Below are 20023 nucleotides of genomic sequence, written 5' to 3'. Positions count from 1 at the left end.
CCCCACCCCCCATCGGGTGTTCCCCCCGACCCTGTGGGTCCCCCCGCGGGGTCCACGGCGCGGGCGCGGCGGGTGCAGGGAGCGGCGGCGGCCGGCGGAGGGGGCTGCGGCCGCGGCGGAGCGGAGCGGGCGCGGGGCGGGCGGCGGGGCCGGGGGAGGAGCCAGGGCCGTCGGCCGCCGCCGCCGCCGCCGCTGCGCCCCGCTCAGCTCTGCTCCGCTCCGCGCCCGCCGCCGCCGCCCAGGTACGGCCCGAGCGGGCCCCGCTGCCGCCCCCGCCGCCCCCCGGGTGTTTACCGCCGGCCGCGGCCCCCTCGGCTGAGCCTGGGCGCAGTTTGGTGCGTGCAATGGCGGGGAGGGGGGGGGGGGGAGAATCGGGGCGGGGGAAGAAACCGGGAGCCGCGGGGGGGCCCCGGCCCGAGCGCGCACCGGGGGGAAAATCTCGGGTAAATATTTTTCTTGACCAAATCCGGCGTTTGGCGTGGGGCGGCAGAGGGGGGACGGAGACGCGTTGCCCCGTGCCCCCCCCCCCCCCGCCGCTGTAGCAGCGCAGGGTACGGCCGTTGCCCCCCGTCCGCCACGCTATGGTCGGGGTGGACCGTGCACGACGGGCAGCCCCCTCGCCTGCCTGCAGCACCGTGGCCCCCCCGGCAGCTGCGTGGCCGTGGCGTGGCGGGGGAGGGGGGGTCGTGGGCCCGGGCCGTGGCGGTGGCGTGGCTCTACGGGGACGGGCCGCGGCGGGGACGGGCCGGGGGCAGGTCGCGGGGCCGTGTTGCGGGGAGAGGTGGGGGGGTCCCGTAGCCGTGCCCCGTGGCCGTCCCCGCCCGCTCCCTCTCTGGCAGCGGCGGCAGGAATGCCTGCGATTTTTTTTTTTTTTTTTTTTTTTTTTTTTTAATTATTTTCTGCGCCGACAGCAGAGCGCGGAGGGGGGGGGCGCAGGGGGGGCGGTTCGACCGCTCCCGGTTGGGGCGGGGGCAGCGGGGGGCGTCCCCGGCGGGAGAAGGGGGGGGGAGCTCCGGTCCCGCACTCACGGGCTGCCCTCGCCGAGCGGGGCGCGGGGCGTGGCGGGGGCTCCCCCTCCCCACACCGCCCCACGGTCCCGAGGAGGAGGGGAACACGTACCGCCGCGTCCCCCCCCACCCTAATCCCGGAGACAGAGCCGGATCCTGCACGGGGTGCGACGGTCGCCGTGCCGCCGCGCGGGCCCCGGTCGCGGGTCGTGCTCCCGTGCGTTTCCCCCGTATGAAGCGGGGAAACTGAGGCAAGGCAGGCGGGCGTTGCGGCCAAGGTCACCCCAGGACCGGCCGGCCTTGCCCAGGCCTCCGTCTCCCTCTCCCCGTCGGTCCGGCCGAGGCCCCGGCCCCGTACCGACCTTCAGCCGCGGCGGCCGCCGTGACCCCCCGCCACGGGGCTGACACCGGCTCCAGGGGTGCCAGGGCTGCGCCTCACCCCGCCTGACCCCCGCCGGCACCGGGGACCCTCGGGGCTCCGGCGGGGCGGGGGGGCTGAGGCCGCCGTGGGGTACGAGCAGGCCCCGGTGGAACCGGTTGGGGGGGGCTTCCCCGCCCGGGGGTCTTGGCGCAGGGTGGGGGCGCGGTGCAGCCCCCCTCCCCCGACGCTGCTGTGCGGCTGCCTGTGCCCCCCACCGCAACTCTCGCACACCCTGGTGCATCCCTGTACCCCCCTGTCCAGCAGCCGGGGGTCCCCGGGGCGAGGTTCCCCGCTTGACAACCCCCGCTCGGCTGCGGCCATGACCTTCGCGGGACCGCGGCATGGCAGCCCCACGCGCGAGGGTCTGAGGGGCGGCACAGAGAGGGGCAGCCCGCTCCGGGCACTAAAGGCCATGCACTCCTGGGTTCCCGCAGGTGCTGGGGGTCTGCGCCCGCACCCCTCGTTGTCCCCCGGGGGGCGGCGGCTGCAGGACTCCGAGCCCCCTCCCACCGCCCCCATCGCTCCCCGCCCCACCGCACACGTTCTCTGGGCAGCGGCTGCGAGTGAAGCCCAGGGCACCGCCGAGCCAGGGGTCCCAGCCCACGGCCCCCACCCCCGCCCAAGCCCCTCCGGACCCCGCGCAGCCGCCGGCGCGTGGTGGAGCGCGGGGGCGGGGCCGGACGCCTGGGTCCCCTTCCCGGTGGGGGTGGGGGACGAGGAGGAAGGGGGGGGCGACGCGGTGAAGGCGAGGGCAGGCGCGGGCAGGACGCCCGGGGCCCCGCTCAGGCTGGAGGGAGACGGGGGACACAGTGGGGCCAGACCCGCCTGGGTCGGTGTCGCATGGAGGTGTTCCCGCCACTGCGGACCCTCGGCCTGGCCCCTCCAGAAAGGGTCAGATGGTCATGGGAATGCTGTGGTGATTGTCACCCGTGTCCCCTTCCTGGGCGGGACGGGACGGGCACCCCCAGATGGGCTCAGTGGCAGTTCCTGTGTCCCGCTATTGGTGGTGACCCCAGGCGCCTCCTTGGCAAGGTGGTGGCTGCGTCCCTGTCCCCCCTTCCAGTGAGGCCCCGGGGAAGGGGACCCAGGAACCCCTCCCGTCCTGTTGCACGTGAACTGGAGCCCCTGATTTAGAAACATCCCCATCCCCGTGCCAAGCTCCAAGAGCTGAGAATAGCTTCCCAGCGTCCCAGCACAGCCTTGCTGGGGATGGGGGCACCCCATGGGGCTCAGGACGCACAGTCACCCTGGTGAGCTGAGACCGTGGGCACTCAGCACATGCCAGGCAGGCAGGGTGCCCGTGGGGTCCTTTATAGTCAGGAGGAGCAAGGACACAGGGACCCGGCTGCGTCGTCTTCTGCTGGCACAAGAGGCACAGCACTGGGGAAGTGGCACCGTGGCTCTTCCTCTGTTTGAGCAGTTCCCTGCCAGCAGCCCTGCTGGGATGGGGAAACCTAAGCACGGGCAGGCAGGGGGGGATTGGAGCCAGGACTGCTGCCTTGTGCCGGACACACTCTGGTGCTGCTGGAAGGAGCAGCCGGCGTGGCCTCAGTTGGACCCCTGGGGTGTATGTGTGGTGGCTGCAGGGCCAGGGCTGTCAGGGTCACGGTTCAGATCCTTGCACTGTGGAGATCCAGGACCCGTTGGGGGTGCGAGACTGTGGTAGCCGGTGAATGCCTGGTCAGTGCCAGGCAGGTCACCATCATTGCCACCGTTTGTCCTCGCTCAAGTGTTGGCTTCACCGAGCTGTGGATTTGGCCCTGGTGCCCACACACCGTGGCTGCAGCAGCCCTAGGCTTGGTAAGCCCGTGCCGTGGCACAGCTGGGTCCTCACGTGCATGGGGAAGGGGCACCGCACGGTTCCCCCATGGCACAGGGTGGGCTGCCCTGATGTCAGGCCCATGGCATTCCCCGCACTCCGGCTGCCCAGCTGCTGCACATGCCGGGGATTCCTGCAGCCTCCCAGAACGCCAGCCCCACCACACGCTGCCATGCGTGCCCTGTGGCACCAGACATTGTGTGGCACCGGGCACAGTGTGTGATGCAGAGGTGTGAGGTGAGCACATGGCACCAGGCAGGGACATGCGTGTGGCACCGGGCACGGTCACACACATGGGCACCAGCATGTGCCAGGTGCTGCCAGCCGTGCCACCACAGGTGTCCTGTGCCTGGCCACGCTCCCACAGCACCGTCCTGCCAGCCGGCACAGCCAGGGTGCCTCCAGCTGGGGCTGAACCTGGTGCCTGCCGTGGTGCTGCCCACGGCCACCTGCACACCGGTGTCCGGCGGGTGTCCGGCTGGTGGGTCTGCCCGCAGCGCCCTGCCCCCAGCCCGCAGTAATCACGCTAATTGGCACCCTGGCTAAAGCGCTTAGGCCCTCACCTCCCTGACCCAGATGGCAGCTGGGCGGGGGGAGGGGGCACCGGGACCCCCGGACTCCATCTGTCTTGGGGGCAGGGACATTGAATGGTGTCCCCAGTCCCTTGTCCAGCTGCACAGAGGTGGTCGGTGCCTTTGTGGAGGGGTGTCCCCAGGCTGTGGGCTCCATCCTAGGGGGGTCCCCGAGCGTGGTGTCTCTGGGGACCGGGGTGCTGGGTGTCCCCCGTGGGGCAATGTAGCTCCCGCCACTGGCCCAGCCCCGGACTTTGCCCCCGTGTTGTTTTCCATGCCTGCAACCACCCGACTCAGCAGAAACGCTCCCCTGTGTGTGGGGTTGGGCTGGGGGGGCACAAGGTGGGGGCCTTTACTGGCTGCCACCCCACTCCCACCCAGCTCTGCACCTCGTCTCACAGGGTGGGGACACAGCGACTTGGGGTGACATGGGACATAGGGGTCAGGCCGGGGGGCTGAGACTTGCCTGTGCTCATCACACGTGTCCTGCACGAGCATCAAAAGATCCACCTCCCGTGTCTAGCTGGGTTGCCCCAGCGCACCCGGGATTCCTCGAGTGACAGTTCTTGAAGTGGCACCGTAGGCTGGGCCGGGCACTGGGTGCCAGTGATCCCGGGGGTGCTGGTGCAGATGCTCACTTAGCTGTTGAGCCCCAGCTCGAGCCCCTCTAATTGAACACCACTCACCAGCCAGGCAGCCCTTGGCAGGGAAACTGAGGCAGAGGCAGCTGATCCCACCTGGTGCTGGGTCTTGGAGCTCCTCGTGCCCTGGCCTGTGCTGGCTTTGCCCTGGTGGCACTGTACCCTGGCCCTATACATGTACTGAGTGGGTCAGGGCTCTGCTGGTGTGCGGGGTCCCAGGGGAAGGGGGGCGGGGGGAGCCGGTGCCCGGTGGGGCCGTGCAGCCCTGGCGCACAGCCAGTGCCTATACTTGGAAGTCTCCGCGCGCCATTCCCATATGGAACAAACATTTGGTGCAGCCCCCGGCCATGCTGCCCCAGCTCTATAGGTACCACTGGCTCCACGGCCCATCCTGGAGCTGTGGGGCAGGGGAGGGAGCCTGAGCTCCCCAAGAGAGGGAGGGGGTACTGGGGTACCCCACCATGCTTTGGTTTCCCTGCTGAGGCAGAGGCAGGCAGTGTCCCCACACGCACACACAGGGCACATGGCTGCGAACGGCAGGGACCCTTCTGTGAACCCCACTCATGCGTCACACATGTGGGGTGCCCCCTTGCACCCATGGGGTCCAACGTCCCTCACCCCCATCCTGCTGCTGCCCGGGTATCCCCGGCTGGAGGGGGGCCAGGGGGCCGGCCCGGGAGGGGGGCGCGGAGGGGCAGGGGGGGCCGAGCCCCGGCCTCTGCATTTTAAATCCGCCGGAGGAATTTCTGCGGCGGCCAAGACAAACGTGACCTACTTTCTGCCTGTCCCCGCACAGAGTGGAGGAGCCCGAGGGCCGGGCACAACGCCTGCTGCAGCCCCCCCTGGTGTGGGCTGGGGGGCCCCACGCAACCCCCCCGTACCTCCCTGCCGAGGCGGGTTCACGGGGGGGCTCACTAATGGGACCCCGACATTGTGCTGGGGTGCTGCAAGTGGGCAGGGTGGGTACTGTGGGCAGCTGTGAGGACTGGTGGGGGTGAGGAGGGGTCTGCCACAGTCATATCTTGGTTTCCCCATCGGGCATATTTTGGGGAGAGGGCAGTGGGTGCCCCCAGTGTTGCTCATGCCCTGATCCCACTGTGTTTTTGCCACAGGAGAACTCACAGAAGAGGGATTGCCCAGCATTCCCCCCACGGCCCCTCGGTGCCTCCCACCCTGTAAGTCTCCCACCACCCACCCAGCACTGGGGGGTCATGCATAGGATGAGTGCATCAGGGCTCAGCTCAGCCCCCCAGGCGAGGCCCCCATGGGGGCTCCCTTGGGCACAGAATGAGGGACACTGCTCTATGCATCCACCACACCCCTGGGCTCCCCCCTACCACATGTGGGGGCCCCCCAGCCCTGCACCACAGTTGTGCTTCCCTGCACGCTCTCACACAGCCTGGCACACCCATGCACGCTCTCACACACCTGTGCACCCTGTCTCACACTTGTGCACGCTCTTTCACCCCATGACTCCTGCACAGCTTTGCACACCTGTGCACACTTTCACCCCCCCCGCCTGCTGTTGCTTGTGCCCTGCAAACCCTCATTCACTCCATGTGTCCTTGCACGCCCCTCATGCTCTCACCCAGCCCTGCTCACTCCTGCAAACCCTCACACGCCCCGTGCCTTCTTGCACCCTTGTGCACCCCACACACCCTCCTGAGGGGCTCCCCAGGGCTGCAGCTCTCATCCCCTCCCCGGTCAGAGATCCAGGCTGAGCCTCGATTTATCTCGGCAGGGTCTGGCCCGGGATGCTGCTGGGAGCTGAGCACTGAGTTGGGCGCCATGGGGCATGCGTCGTAGCCCCCCTGCCGTGGCCCCCCCGCACGTGGCACCGGTGGCGGAGCCCACTCGGTCGGTGCTGAGTGCTCCTTGATGGAATTGCGGTGAATGGAACAGAAGCCCAGCACCCTGGACCCGCTGTCGGAGCCAGAGGACACCCGGTGAGCACCCCAGGCCCCTGCCCACTGCAGCCCCCTCTGTCTCCGCAGTTCCCCATGCCCGGTGTGTCCCTGTGTGTCTCTGTCCCCTCTGTGTCTCCATATTCTTATGTGCATGGCTGAGGATGTGTCCATGCCCTGTATATTCCTGTGCATCCTTGTGTCCCAAGTGTCCCCATCCTAGGTACATCCCTATGTGGTCCTATACTTGTCTGTACCCCATGTGTCCCTATGTCCTGTGTGTCCCTTTTCCCCCACGTGTCCCTATGATTCCTTGCAAGGCCATGAACACGTCCATGGCATTCGTGTCCATGCCTTGTGCTTCTTCATGCCTTGTGTGTTCCCAGGTGACCCCACACCTGGTGCATCCTCCTGCATCCCCATGCCCAGTGTGTCCCAATGCCATGTGTCCCCCACATGTCCCCATGCCCTCGTGTCTCCGCACCTGGTGTGTCCCCTGGGTCCCTATTTATCTCCACGCGTGCCCATTCGCGCCTGCCCCCACTCGTGCCCGTGTCCCCGCGGGTCCCCTCCCAGCCACCCCGTCCCTGCCCGGGGCCCCTCGGGCCACCCTGTCCCGGGGCTATTTCGGGAGGGCCGCCCGCTCTCACGTGCCGCGGGGGGAGCCAGGCCCGGGGTCACCTTGGGCTGGGGCCCGGGACCCCCCCCGGGGTGCCCATCCCCGAGCCGTCGGGCCCCCCCCAGCCCGCCCCCTCCAGCCGCCTCCGCCAATGGGCGGGCGCTGTGCGGGTGAGGCGCGGACCCCCGCCGACAGCCATTGGCTGAGCCCCGCTGACGTCACTTCCCCGCTGAGCCAAAAGGACATTTTGTCTTTGACTGTAAATGAACCCCCGCCCCCCCCTCCCCCAGCCCCGTCCTCCTTCCCCCTCCTAACCCCCCCCTTCCCTCCTTCTCTTCCCTTTCACCCCCACCACCTTCCCTGTGTCCCTCCCCCCGGCGATGCGTGTCCCGAGTCGGGGGTCCCCAGTGCCCCGACCTCATCCTGCACCCACGAGTCTGTCCCCCCAGCACCGGACCCCTCCCCATATGGCATCGCCCCTGCCCGGCCCCCCGGGACCTTTGGGCGAGGGATGCCCACCGCCCAGCTGCGGGGGGGTGTGGGGGGGGTTGTGAGGGGCCGTGGGGCGCGGTCCCAGCCTGGCCCCCTCCCGCAGGTGGCTGGATGGCAAGCGCAAAAGAAAGAGCAGCCAATGTTTGGTGAAGAGCAGCATGTCAGGTACGGGCTCCCCCCGGGGTCCCCTGGGCACCCCACCACCCCACTGAACACCCCCAGGTCCTTCCATGTCTTCATTGGGGCTTGCAGGACCCGTGAGTCCTGCCTGTGTCCCACAGACACCCCACGCCCCTGCTGGGTCCTCTAGAGTTCCCTGGACATCTCATGTCCTTGCCAGGCACCCCAGGGTCCCCTCCACACCTCCCTCTCCTGTCCCCCGGGGGGTTGCCAACACCCTACATCCCCGCAGGGTCCCCATCCCCATCGGTGCCCCGTGGGTCGGGCCGGGGTGGTGCTATCAGGGCCGGCAGCACCCTGGGGTGGGAGATAAGGGGGGCCCGGCCAAGCGCTGCCCCCCAGCCCTGCCCCATTCCCCAGCGGGGAGCGGCCGGCGCCGGCGGGATCCTGAGGGCGGGGGAGGGGCCGGTGGAGGGACCCACAGGCGTCCGGCTCCCAGCCCATTCCCCCTGCACCCCTCCCCGCTCCGGGGGGTGGAGGACCTGCCCCCCTCCCCTGCATCCGGCACCCTCGAGACACCAGGGTGGGTTCTCAGGGTCCCCAAGCGTTGGGTTCACTCCGTCCTGGGGACGTGCGGAGGTCTCAAAGTACAGGGACACCCCCTGCATGTAATGGGGGTGCACTGTGCCTCAGTTTCCCCATGAATCCTGTGACAGGGGGGGGGTTGTTGAGGGGATCTTCCTCAGGCTGCCAGGCTGGGGGACCCTGGACAATAGCGGGGACAGTGGGCCATTGTGTGCGGGGGGGACAGGGACATCCCCCCCCGCAGCCGGCTGGGAGCTGGATAATGGGTGCTTTATTGCTGCGGGGGGCTCCGGCACCCCCCAGCCCCCCCCCCAGCCTTTAACCCTTCCTGTGCCGGGGCTGTCCGCAGCACGGTGGGGTGCAGAAACAGGACTGGGAGGGGAAAACTGAGGTATAAGGGGGAGCACGGTGCCTGGGGGTTGCTGCCTCAGGCCCAGGCGCTCTGGGGGTCCCTGACACGTGTGTCCCCCACAGGGTACATCCCTAGTTACCTGGACAAAGATGAACAATGCGTGGTGTGCGGGGACAAAGCCACCGGCTACCACTACCGCTGCATCACCTGCGAGGGCTGCAAGGTAAGGGGGCAGGGGCTCGGTGGGGGGCAGGCAGGAGAGGGTCATTGGAGTTCACCAGGTGTGTGTGTGTGTCCCCTTCTTGCTGTCCCCAGGGCTTTTTCCGTCGGACCATCCAGAAGAACCTGCACCCCACCTACTCTTGCAAGTACGATGGCTGCTGTGTCATCGACAAGATCACCCGCAACCAGTGCCAGCTCTGCCGCTTCAAGAAGTGCATCTCCGTGGGCATGGCCATGGACCGTGAGTGTGGGGGAGCACGGGGGGCACCTGCTGCTGCCGTGGGGTGGGTTGGGGTCCTAGCACGGCACTCGTCGAGGTGTCCAGTGCACTTGCAGGAGCAGGGTACGGTACTGGGTGCCGGTGCTGTGCTGCAACCATGGGTCGGGATGGCTGTCGTGGCATGGCAGGGGTGCTGGCTGACTGGGGTGGGGGTCTCGGCAGTGGTCCTGGATGACTCGAAGCGGGTAGCAAAGAGGAAGCTGATTGAGGAGAACCGGGAGCGGCGGCGGAAGGAGGAGATGATCAAATCACTGCAGCACCGCCCCAACCCCAGTGCGGAGGAGTGGGAGCTGATCCACGTGGTGACAGAAGCCCACCGCAGCACCAATGCCCAGGGCAGCCACTGGAAGCAGAAGCGGAAATTCCTGGTGAGGGCACAGGGCAGGGGGAGCCCCCCCCAGACCACAGCCCCCTGCCCCAGCTGGTGGCAGTTGAGCACACACACACTCAGTGCATGTGTGGCAGGCAGCGCTCACCATGTGCCTGCCCCAGAGGGGTGGCTGGAGCTGGGGGTTTGGGACATCACCCAGTGTCCTTGAGCCTGTCACCCCTAGAGGGGTTAAAGGGTGAATGGTGACCGAAGGGGACAGCTGTGGCCCTGTCCCCATGGCGCTGGCACACAGCTCCCTCTCCTGGCTGCTGCACCATGCTGAGCTCTGCCTCGGTTTCCCCCCACCATGGTGAGGGGGCCCTGGGGATGGTGGGACACAGTCACTCTGCACCCCCTAACCCTGCTATTGGTCCCCGCAGCCTGAGGACATCGGCCAGTCGCCCATGGCCTCCATGCCCGACGGGGACAAAGTCGACCTGGAGGCGTTCAGCGAGTTTACAAAAATCATCACCCCGGCCATCACCCGCGTGGTCGACTTTGCCAAAAAACTGCCCATGTTTTCGGAGGTAAGGGTGGAGGCGGGGGGCACTGGGAAGGGCAGGTGGGGCTGGGGCTGCAGCAATCCCTCCTCTCCCCATGCTGTCTGCCCCCCAGCTGCCTTGCGAAGACCAGATCATCCTGCTGAAGGGCTGCTGCATGGAGATCATGTCGCTGCGGGCGGCTGTGCGCTACGACCCCGAGAGCGAGACGCTGACGCTCAGCGGGGAGATGGCTGTCAAACGTGAGCAGCTCAAGAATGGTGGCCTCGGCGTTGTCTCCGATGCCATCTTCGACCTGGGCAAGTCCCTCTCTGCCTTCAACCTGGATGACACCGAGGTGGCCCTGCTCCAGGCTGTGCTGCTCATGTCCTCAGGTAGCGGGGATGGCGTCTGCCCCCAAGGGCTGCTTGTGGGGGGGGGTAATGGGGTGGGCATCCCGATTCCAAAGCCCCCAGTTTCTTGGGGGTGCATTGAGCGGGCACCCCAATGCCAGAGCCCCCAGCATCCTGGGGATGTGTTGGGTGGGCATCCCTGGGTAAACTGCCCCACTAGCTTTTGGAGGTTCATGGGCACCCTGATGCTGTGAGCACAGCCAGGAGCTCCCAGGGTGGGCACTGAAAAGGTCCCCATGGAGCTGTGAGGGGAAGGCACCCTAATCCCTAGCACCTCAGAGGACAAGATCTATGGGGTGAGCACCTCAATGTCTGGGGGAGCTGTGCCAGGCTTCATGGGGGTCAGTGGGACACAGGGAGGACAAAGAGTTGCGGGAGGGTGAACTGAACCCCCCGGACACCCCTGCCTGGCTGTGCCCACAGACAGGACGGGGCTGATCTGCGTGGAGAAGATCGAGAAGTGCCAGGAGATGTACCTGCTGGCCTTCGAGCACTACATCAACTACCGCAAACACAACATTCCCCACTTCTGGCCCAAGCTGCTGATGAAGGTGACGGATCTGCGGATGATCGGCGCCTGCCATGCCAGCCGCTTCCTGCACATGAAGGTGGAGTGTCCCACCGAGCTCTTCCCCCCCCTCTTCCTCGAGGTCTTCGAGGACCAGGAGGTGTAGGGCTGCCACCCACCCCCTTGTGCCCTCCACCGCCCTTCCCGCTCTGCATCCCCCAGCCCCCCAAATTTTTAGTGACCCCGCCCCAGGGGTGAGGTGGGGGGAAGGGGAATGCAGTGCCCAGGGTGGGGGGTCCCGCTGTGCCCCCCCGTGGCCCCCTCTACTGCTCCCCCCGCGCCCCAGGACTTGATGAATTTTGTTTGTTTGCACAGGGAAGGGCCCCGACAGTCGAGCGTTTCCTTTATTGTCCTTCTCTTCTTAGATTATTATTTTTTAAGCATTTATTTCCCTCCCTGAGAGGCTAAAATATTAAACTGACTGCACTTTGGAAGGAGAGAGGAGGAGGAGGAAGAGCAGAGCAGAGGAGAGGAGGGGGCTCTGGGCTGCACAGGGAGAGGCTGCCTGGGCCACGGCCACATGCACTTTTGGCCGGGCAGCAGCACGGGGCTGGGAGGGGGGCCAGGACCACCCCCCATAGCGGGGTGAGGGGCACAGGGGGCACAGCAGTGGCGAGGGGGAGCCCATCCCAGGGGGGTACAGGACTAGTGGCTCCCCCCCCTCGTCCTGCTGGCTTCTGGGTTTGCCCCAGCAGGGGTGGTCCCCCTCACCCCCAAAATTCGGGGCCAGATTCGGGGCTTTGGTTTTCTCTGTCTTTTTTGGGCTGAGAGGAGATGATTTTGTGCCAAGCGCCGGTGGACGGTGGGCGCTGCAGGACGCCGGGGGGGAGGGGGGGGCTGTGGGGACCCATCCTGGCTGTCCCCCACACCACCCCCCACCTTTTCCGTTGTCCCTTTTTTTTTTGTTGTTGTTGTTGGTTTTTTTTTTTTCTCCCTCGTCCTCGTGGGTTTATTTGTCCTGTCTGTCAGAAGTTGCAATGGCCCCGGAGGCACCGGCGGGGGGGGTGAGGGGGCAGCGGGTGCCCCCTCCAGGACCCCACACTGACCCCACTGCACTACTGCCCCAGCCCCCCAGCAGCAGCACTTCTGGGGGCTGCACCCCCCAACCACCCCCCTGCGGCAGGGGCTGGTGAGGGCTTGGGGGGTTGGGAGGGGGAAGCAGGGGTCCTGGCTCGGTGGGGGGGCAGGGCTGTGGCAGGGGCACCCGGGAATGGTTTTATCACCTTTTTCCCCCCCGATTTAGGTTTGTGAATTTTTTCTTACCTCAGGCGGAGGCCGAGGGGGGGGTGCGGGCCAGGGGGCAGCCGGCAAGGCAGGCAGCCTGCTGGGCCCACCTAAGCTAATATATATATATATAAATATATATAAAATATATAATTTTTGTAATTAAAAAAAAAAATCTTTTTACGGGTCGTTTAAAAGCAGAAATCCCAACACGAGACACTTCCCCATCCTGGGCACAGGGGGCCAAGCTGGGCCCCCACCACCACACCTTGGCCCCCTCCACTGCCCTGGGGGTCGCGTCTGGGGGTCCTCAAGGACCCCTTGCAGCCGGGTGAGGGATACAGTGGAGCCACGGTGAGGCAGGGCTGTGGTCCCCCTGGGTGCTGCGGGGGTCCCGGTGCCCTCAGCCCCCCGCAGCAGGCCCAGCTTTGCACTTTGTGCAAAATGTCTTAAGCTCTGGCATGGCGGGGTCCCGGCTGCACCGGCTGCGGGTTGTGCAATAGGAACCGGTGCCAGGAAACATTAATGCCCACGCTGGGGGGGCCGCAGGGTTTGGGAATTAACTCCCCCCGGCAGCACCTCGCGCCTTTGGGCTACGGGCAGGGGCTGTGGCCCCCACAGATGGTGCTGTGGGTGTGCATGCTGGTGCAGTGTGGGTGCGACGCTGTGCCACGCGGTGCCACGGCCCCACGATGCTCGGGGTCCCTGTGCATGCACCGTGTGGTGCTGCTGGCGGAGCCATCACGAGATGTGTCTTAAGCAGCAAACGTGACACCCCCCCCCCCAATCACCCAGGTGCGAGCTCCCCAACCCCCGGGTGACACTCGATGTCCTGGGGCAGCTTATCCCAGCGGGGGCTCATCCTGACCCCTAACCTGCCAGCTCACCCCCGCACTCTCCCCCTGACCCCCCAAGCACCCCCCTCGGGCCGCTCCCTTTCGTCTCCGTCTCGCGTCGCCATCGCACGTCCAGCGTCGGCCCCGGCTTCACCCAGGGGGGGCAGGATCGGTGCCCCCCTCCCCACCGCCTCCCCCGGGCTGTCCCCGCGTCCCCCATCCCCCCCAACCCCAAGCACATACCTCATGGCTCCCGGAGCTGCCCCCGTGTGGGGCCGCGGCCAGCCCAGCCAGCACGGCTTGGCACAGCTCGGCACGCTCCGGCACGGCTCGGCCCGGCGCGGGGTCCCCTACTCTATGCATGGTGCCGTGGGGGCGGCGGGGGCGGTGGCCGGCGTGGCTGAATGTAGGGCGCGGGACGGGGGGGCCACTGAGCTCCATGACAATCACAGTCTGTGACGTGCGATTTTAAACCCTTTTGTGTTTTGGTCAGGATTTTAAAGAAAGATATTTTTATGGTAATTGTTGCTGGTCTATTTTACTATATATTTATGTAATAAATATATGATGAAAAAAAACAAAACAAAAAAAACAAAAAAAAAAAGAAACCAACCAACCCACCCCACCCACAGGAGCTCGGCTGGATCCGGCCTCTGCTTTCCACCGCTGGCTGCCGGAGTGGGGGGCCGGGGTGGGGGAGCCCCCCTGGCACTGCCAGCGGAGCCGTGGGGCTGGTGCCCAATTTGAGGAGGAGGGGGTCCTGGCATCCTGGTGCCCACCTGGGGAATTGCAGCCCCTCCTTGGGAGTCCGGCGGGCACCACAGGGTCTGTGTTGCCCCTTCAGGGGGTCGTGTGTGTTGAGTGTGTCCCCGCAGTGCTATGTACAAGGGTGGTGGGGGGGGTCCATGGGGGCCCTACTGGGCATCGATGCGGAAGGAGAGCAGCTTCTCAGAGTGGAGGTTGTTGAGGGTGCGCAGGTCCGGCAGCTTCAGCAGCAGTTTGGTGAACCGCGATGTCTCGGCCGGGTGCGTCTTCAGCACCAGCGCTCGCAGGGCGCGGATCAGCGTCTCCTGCAGCTGCTCCACTGACGCCGTGTCCTCCATGCCCGAACGGTCTGCAGGGACGGGGGCATCAGCAAGCAGGCAGCAAACACCCCTCTCAGATTCCCCCTTGGCATTGCCTCAGCACCCACCTGCTGACACCAGGACAACGGCGGTGAAGAGCCCCAGCTCCTCATCAGTGAGATCGAGGGCACTGAGCTTCTCGCTGAACTCAAACATGGAGCTGAGCAGGTCGCCCATGCCCATGCCCCACAGCTCCTCCAGGCTGTACTTCGTCCGGCTCATGAACGTGACAGTCTGCTCCTTCACGTCAAACAGCGAGGCGAAGCGAACCATCAGCACCTGTGGCACAAGCGAGGTCAGTGGGACCGGGGCACCCTGCACTGCTGTGGCTACCAGCAACACTTTAGGGGCACCCTGCACCCTGTGGGATATCAGCAGTGCTCTAGAGCACTGTGCCAGTCTATGGGATGCCACACCATGCCAAGGAGCATCCTGCAACCTTGTGGGCTACCATGCACCACCACGGAGCACCATACAAAGCCATGCTCCGTGCCAAGGCTCCGTGCCATGGGACACAGTGCAATGCCAAGGGGATCTAGGCCAGTCCCAGCAGCAAAGTGCAATGCCCTGGGACTTAACGCTGTGCTGCAGGATACCATGCTGTGCCCTGGGATACTGTTCTCTGCACTGAACCCTCGCCATCCCAGAACCTACCTCAAAGGTGCCGGCCTTGAGCAGGGTGACCTGGTCATGCTGAGAGAGAGCCTGGAAGCCGGGAATGTGCTTGGCGAACTCAACCACCTCACGGACAGCAGGCGTGAAGCTGAGCGAGAAATCCTCCCAGATCTCCTGCACCGAGCGCCCGCTGCGGCCGGGCGTGTGGCTGTTCATGGGGCAGGCCTGTGGGTGACAGCACAGCTCAGCCCAGTGCCACGGGCCTCCCATGGCCCCGCCACCACCACCACGGCATGGACAAGGCGATTAACGAGATTAACTGCTAAAAATACCCGTGGAGGGGGAGTGGGAACCCCGAGGCACTCACCGGCAGGACGTCCTTGGTGCCGCGGGGCCAGGGGCAGCTCCGTGCTGGGGGCTCAGGGTAGGTGGGGGGGCACAGCCGGGGATCAGGGGGGGCAGGGGCCCAGGTGGGGGGAGCATCCCAGTGCAGAAGTCCGCTCTCGCAGGTCGGGGGGGGTCCCAGCTTGTCGTGTGCGTAGACAAAGATCTCCTTGTGGGCCTTGGCCACCTGCGCTATGACGTCCTCGGTGGCCCCCCCAGGGCTGGGTGAACGGGGTGGCGTCAGCTGCTGGGGGAACTGGGAGAAGCAGGTGGGGGGAGCGAGTGGTGGTGGTCCGGGGGGCAGCACACGGCCCCCGCCTGGTGCTGGACCCTCGCTGGGGCAGGGCATCCCTGGTGTGACGCTGCCCATGCCGTTCATGGCGCTCTGCATCTCTGCCAGCATCCGCTGCTTCTCCCGCTTGGGGATGCGCCCAAAGCGCACGGCTGTGGGGGAGACCAGGATCAGGGTGCAGTCCAGGCATGTTGACCCCCCAGGTCCTACATGATGAGGAGCTGGGTGCTGCCAGGAATGTGATTGCATCCTTGCTCCCCAGCTTGCAAGGGATATAGGGGACACCCAGTCCTGACCCAACAACATGCAGCCCTGACAGTGGGGGGAACCCAGACCCAGAGGGGATGTGGAGCCCCAAACATGTGGAAGGAGGGACACATCCCGTGGGGTGTGTGTGGCACCCAGTGCAGGCAGGGAACCCAACTGGAGGGCACCAACAGCCCTGACCATAAGGAGGGGGGGACATGCCAGGAGGGGCCATGCAGCCCTGGGCAGAACGGATATTGCTCCCAAAGGAGTGTACAGCAGTGACCGTGGGTTCTGCAGGGGTCTGGCCTTACCGTCACGGGACATGCCAACCAACAGGCACTTCTTGAAGCGGCATTGCTGGCAGCGGTTGCGGTTGATGCGTACGATGGAGCAGTTCTCATTCTTAAGGCACTTCTTGTACTGGATGTTCTGCTGGATGCTGCGGCGGAAAAAGCCCTGCAGGGTGATGAGAGCGGGGGGGGTCACTCAGGGCCACCCCAAGTCCAGCAGAGGCTCCACAGCATCCCAGTCCCAGCCCCAGTACCTTGCAGCCCTCGCAGGCGTGGACACCGTAGTGGAAGCCAGAGGCAACGTCCCCACAGACCTTGCAGAGCAGCACCATCCCGTTCAGCTCTGCAAAAGAACAGGGGGTGAGCCAAAATCTGGGGCACCCTCCCAGGGTGGGGGTACACCCACCCACCAGCCCCCTACTCACTGGTGACAGTGCTGCCGGCTTTGCTGGGTGAGCTGCGGCGCCGCTCGTCCACAGGAACCTGCTGCACCCCGGGGAAGTTCACCGAGGAGCCGTACGTGGAGGAGGAGGAGGAGGAGGAGGAAGGGGAGCCGTCCTCACGGGGGGCCAGCGAGCCCCCAACGTAGGTGCGGGAATCCTGGAGGGAGCCGGTGGGTGATGGTGGGAAGTAGGTAGGGAAGGACTGAGATCCGGACTGGGAGCTGCCGTTAGAGCTGTCACTGCAGAGCGAGACCGGGCTGGTGCGGGTGGGCGAGGCGCCGCTGGATCCCACGTAGCTGATCACGCCGCCTGCGGGCAGAGCAATGGGGCCACACATGTACCGAGCTGCACGGGGCTCGGCTTCCCCCAGCAAAGGGAGGGTTGTCCAGAGCAGTGATTGCAGCCCCAAGCAGGGTGGGTGTGGGGTCCCCAGGGAAGCACCCTGGATCCACCCCGGACCCGTGGGTGTCTCTGCAGCGCAGCCGCGTGTGCACCCGCCACTCTGAGTCAGGCACCGCGCCCGCCAGCTGCCACGGGTGACAGTCCCACGTGGGACAGGGACGGCCGGGTTATCCGGGTGCGTGCCAGCTGGGGACACGAGCACAGCACCCCGGAAGCACCCGTGGGAGGAATGTGGGCTGGGAACGCGCTGGAAGCATCACTGGGAGGTCACGGCAGCTACGCCCACCAGTTCTGCTCCAGCCAGAGCCCTACAGTGCAGCCCCCGGTGGCACCGGGGTGTAGGTGTTACAGTGCAGCCCCCCCCAGTCCGAGTGAGATGCAGCACCACTGCAGGGCTCAGGCTGAGGGAAGCTTTCCAATAAGGGAACCCCCCCAAAATCGGGGACCAGTGTGGAGGAAATGTGGCCATTCCTGGTGCCCTGTCCACAGCCAGCCCCAGCAGAGGTCATAGCCCCCCCAGTCCCTTCCCAGCCACACACGGGGCAGGGGCAGCAGCACCAGGACACGGCTCTGGCTGACTCAGGGCTGGGACACGTGGAAGGTGACGCTGGGGACACACGGGATGGCTTGGGCCATGTGTCTCCAGTCGCACACGGTGCTGCTGGCACAAATGCCGCACACTGTATCCAGTCTGCCACCACCAGCCCCCCCTCACCCAGCCACCTTTAAAAGGGGTCACCGAATCGGGGACAATAGGTCCCACACCACTGCCCCGCAAAAACGGTGCCTCTGGGCAGCCCCAGCCGCTGTGACACCAAAATTAGGGGGGATGCCCCCCTCCCAACACCAATAACCTCTCTAGGGAACAGAGGAGGCATCCTGGGGCTTTGCGACAGGGGGAATCCCCCGAAGGCTTCCACCAGGACACCGCAGCTATTCCCAACTCCGCAGCACCAGGACCCCCTGGGGACCCCCCAAAAAGCAGCCGCCCCGCATCTTCTCTTCCCCCCCCGCCGCAAGCTCAGGCGGCCTCACGCCGCCGCCCCACGTGCTCCACCCGCACGTGGCCTCCCTAAGCCCCGCCCCTTCACGCTTTGCTCCACCCCCGCTCCTTCATTGGCTGACCGCTGTGTCCCGCCCCTCCTCGTTGCCCTGGAGACAACCCGCCCCCCCCTCCCCGTCCCGCATTGGAAAGGGCGAGTGTAACGCGGCGTTCCCGCTTCCGGGTGTGACGTCACGAGGGGGGGCAGCGATGATGTCATGAGCCAACCAATGGGCGGGGGCGGGGCGGGGCTGCGGGGAAAACAAACTCCGCACGTGGCAGTGGCGGGGAGGGGGACACGTGCCGGGGGGGGCACCACCTCCGTTCCCCCCCCCGCCGCTCCCGGTGCGCGTCCCCGAGCGGGGCGCCCCGGCACGCACGTCCCCGTCTCTGCTGCTCACCGGGTCCCTGGGACCCGCTGCCCTGGTCCCGGTGCCCTGGTCCCTCCGTTCCCGGTGCCAGGGACACCCTGGTCCCGCTGTCCGGGCTACTCCACTGAACCGATCCCGGTCCTAAGCCTTTCTATCCCCGCGTCCAGGGCTCACCAGTCCCGGTCTGCATTCCTCCTGCTCCGGTGCCGCTGTTCAAGTGGCCCCGGAGTGCAGGACGCCTCGGTATCAGCGCGCATCCCTCCCTCCCCCCACTTTCCTGGGGACGCCCCGGTCCCGCTGCCCGATCCTTACCCCGCTATGCAGGACCGCCCGGTCCCGGTAGGAAGCGGGATGCGACTCCCGGGGGGCATCCTGCCCGGTGGGGTATGCAGGACCCGCCCCAAGTCCCGGTGTCCAGACCCCTCCGATTCGCGGTGTCAGCGCGCAGCCCCTCGCTGCGGTCCCGGTGCACCGACCCCCGGACTCCGGTCGGCTGCTCGTGACAGCAAGGTCCCGGTGCCCGCAAGATCCCAGTGCCGGTGCCCGTTATGTCCCGGTCCCGATGCCCGCAGGGTCCCGGTGCGCACGCCCGCAGGCGGGGGGGCTCCGGCGGGGCACTGACCTGTGCTGCCAGCCTCGGGGGCGGCCATCATCGGGATGGGTGGGTAGAGCGGAGGGGTCTGCCGAGTCTCCCGCAGTAGGAGCCGGGCCGAAGAGCGGAGCTGTGCTGACTCGTCCGCCCGCTGCCCGCCACGGACTGTTGTGCGCCCTCCGCCCGCCCCGCCGCCCGCCCGGCACCGGCCGCGGCTGCGCACTGGGTCGCACGCGGCGCCGCCGCCTCCCCCATGTGATTCCCGGGGAGAGCCTCGTGCCCCAGTGACACACTTTCCGCCGGCGGCCCCGGCCCCGCGCCGCCGCTGGGGACACCGGGCAAAAACCGGGACCCCCGTCCCCGGGGCCGCCCCCGAGCCCGCGGGGATCGCGGGCGGCACCGCGACCAGCACCGGGACCAGGCACTGCAGCGGGGCCGACCCTTGGCACCAGGAAGACCCGAGCAATGCAGTGGTGTCCCTGGCACCCTGCACAGCGTGGTCCCTGCACAGGAAATACCCGTGCGTGGCACTGTCCCCTGCGCTGGGGGCACCCAGGTACAGTACTTGGCACCACTGTCATCATTGTCCCCTGCGCTGGAGATGCTGGGGGACAGCTCTGACCCTGCACTTCATGGGCTCTTCATGGGGAACGCTTAAACCCCTGCACAGGGCCAACACTGACACCCCTGTCATGCAGCATGGCACTGTCTCCTGCATTGGGAACATCCAGGCACAGCACTTGGCATTCCTGTCACACTGTCCTCTGTATTGAGGACACTGGGGGACAGCTGTCACCCTGCATAGTGTGCAGGGTATACCCAAACACACTAATTGGCACCGTGTCACCCAGCATGGCTCTGACCCCTGTGCTTGGACACAGAGGTACAGTGTGGCACTAGCACCACAGGACCCCCCCCCGTGCCAGGGATGCTAGTGCACAGCACTAGCACACACCATTGCAGGATCACAGATCACTGCCCCAACAGCCCATCCCAGCGCCCCACTGTGCCCCCCCAAGCCTGCTGTCCACCCCCAGTGCCCCCTGTGCCACCACAGTAATGTGCTGCCCACGGCGGGTGCCCAGCCTGGCACGTGCCTGGCAGCCTCAGCCCATCCTGGCCTGGCTCCCAGCTGCCGCAGGGACTGCAGCGACGTGCTGTACCCAGGGCCCGGGATCTGGGTCATGGCACTGCAGCCAACCCAGGGGGGGTTCCGTGGGTGCTCAATGTCCCGGGGGAGAGGATTTTGGGGGCAACAGTGTTCTCTGAGGTGCCACGTGCCTGGTGCTGCCCTG

The 20023-nt window shown here is 66.5% G+C and overlaps 2 protein-coding genes across 4 annotated transcripts; one reads left to right on the top strand and one right to left on the bottom strand.

Moving 5' to 3' along the window:
* The first annotated feature begins 124 nt into the window (after positions 1 to 124).
* On the top strand, positions 125 to 13446 carry THRA (thyroid hormone receptor alpha). Of its 2 annotated transcripts, none has more exons than XM_071728674.1 (10): positions 125 to 242; positions 5573 to 5635; positions 6202 to 6406; positions 7579 to 7640; positions 8655 to 8755; positions 8848 to 8995; positions 9197 to 9402; positions 9785 to 9931; positions 10020 to 10278; positions 10720 to 13446. In XM_071728674.1, the coding sequence occupies exons 3-10, from the start codon at positions 6354 to 6356 to the stop codon at positions 10968 to 10970; spliced, it is 1227 nt and encodes a 408-aa protein (XP_071584775.1). In that variant the 5' UTR covers positions 125 to 242; positions 5573 to 5635; positions 6202 to 6353; the 3' UTR covers positions 10971 to 13446. The 2 variants fall into 2 exon arrangements, with proteins under 2 accessions (XP_071584775.1, XP_071584776.1); XM_071728675.1 differs by having other exon boundaries at positions 201 to 335.
* NR1D1 (nuclear receptor subfamily 1 group D member 1) lies at positions 13263 to 18969 on the bottom strand. Of its 2 annotated transcripts, XR_011722887.1 has the most exons (9): positions 18759 to 18969; positions 16304 to 16630; positions 16133 to 16221; positions 15900 to 16044; positions 15031 to 15491; positions 14703 to 14888; positions 14117 to 14327; positions 13704 to 14038; positions 13263 to 13399 (listed from the first exon to the last, which is right to left on the bottom strand). XR_011722887.1 is itself a non-coding variant. In XM_071728636.1 (8 exons), exons 1-8 carry the CDS (start codon positions 18787 to 18789, stop codon positions 13839 to 13841), a joined length of 1650 nt encoding a protein of 549 aa, XP_071584737.1. In that variant the 5' UTR covers positions 18790 to 18969; the 3' UTR covers positions 13447 to 13838. The 2 variants fall into 2 exon arrangements, 1 of the variants encoding a protein (XP_071584737.1); XM_071728636.1 differs by lacking the exon at positions 13263 to 13399 and having other exon boundaries at positions 13447 to 14038.
* Between the last annotated feature and the right edge of the window lie 1054 nt (positions 18970 to 20023).

The sequence above is a fragment of the Heliangelus exortis genome, chromosome 29 (assembly GCF_036169615.1).
Source record: "Heliangelus exortis chromosome 29, bHelExo1.hap1, whole genome shotgun sequence".
Classification (NCBI taxonomy): domain Eukaryota; kingdom Metazoa; phylum Chordata; class Aves; order Apodiformes; family Trochilidae; genus Heliangelus; species Heliangelus exortis.
This window is presented reverse-complemented; position numbering and strand designations above follow the sequence as displayed.

Coding starts and splice junctions, on each gene's coding strand:
- THRA (XM_071728674.1), top strand. CDS start 6,354: ATGGAACAGAAGCCCAGCACCCTGGACCCGCTGTCGGAGCCAGAGGAC. Junction 6,407..7,578: donor TCGGAGCCAGAGGACACCCG/GTGAGCACCCCA, acceptor CCCCTCCCGCAG/GTGGCTGGATGGCAAGCGCA. Junction 8,996..9,196: donor CGTGGGCATGGCCATGGACC/GTGAGTGTGGGG, acceptor GGGTCTCGGCAG/TGGTCCTGGATGACTCGAAG.
- NR1D1 (XM_071728636.1), bottom strand. CDS start 18,789: ATGATGGCCGCCCCCGAGGCTGGCAGCACAG. Junction 16,631..18,758: donor CCCCGAGGCTGGCAGCACAG/GTCAGTGCCCCG, acceptor CTCTGCCCGCAG/GCGGCGTGATCAGCTACGTG. Junction 14,889..15,030: donor GCACCAAGGACGTCCTGCCG/GTGAGTGCCTCG, acceptor TGTCACCCACAG/GCCTGCCCCATGAACAGCCA.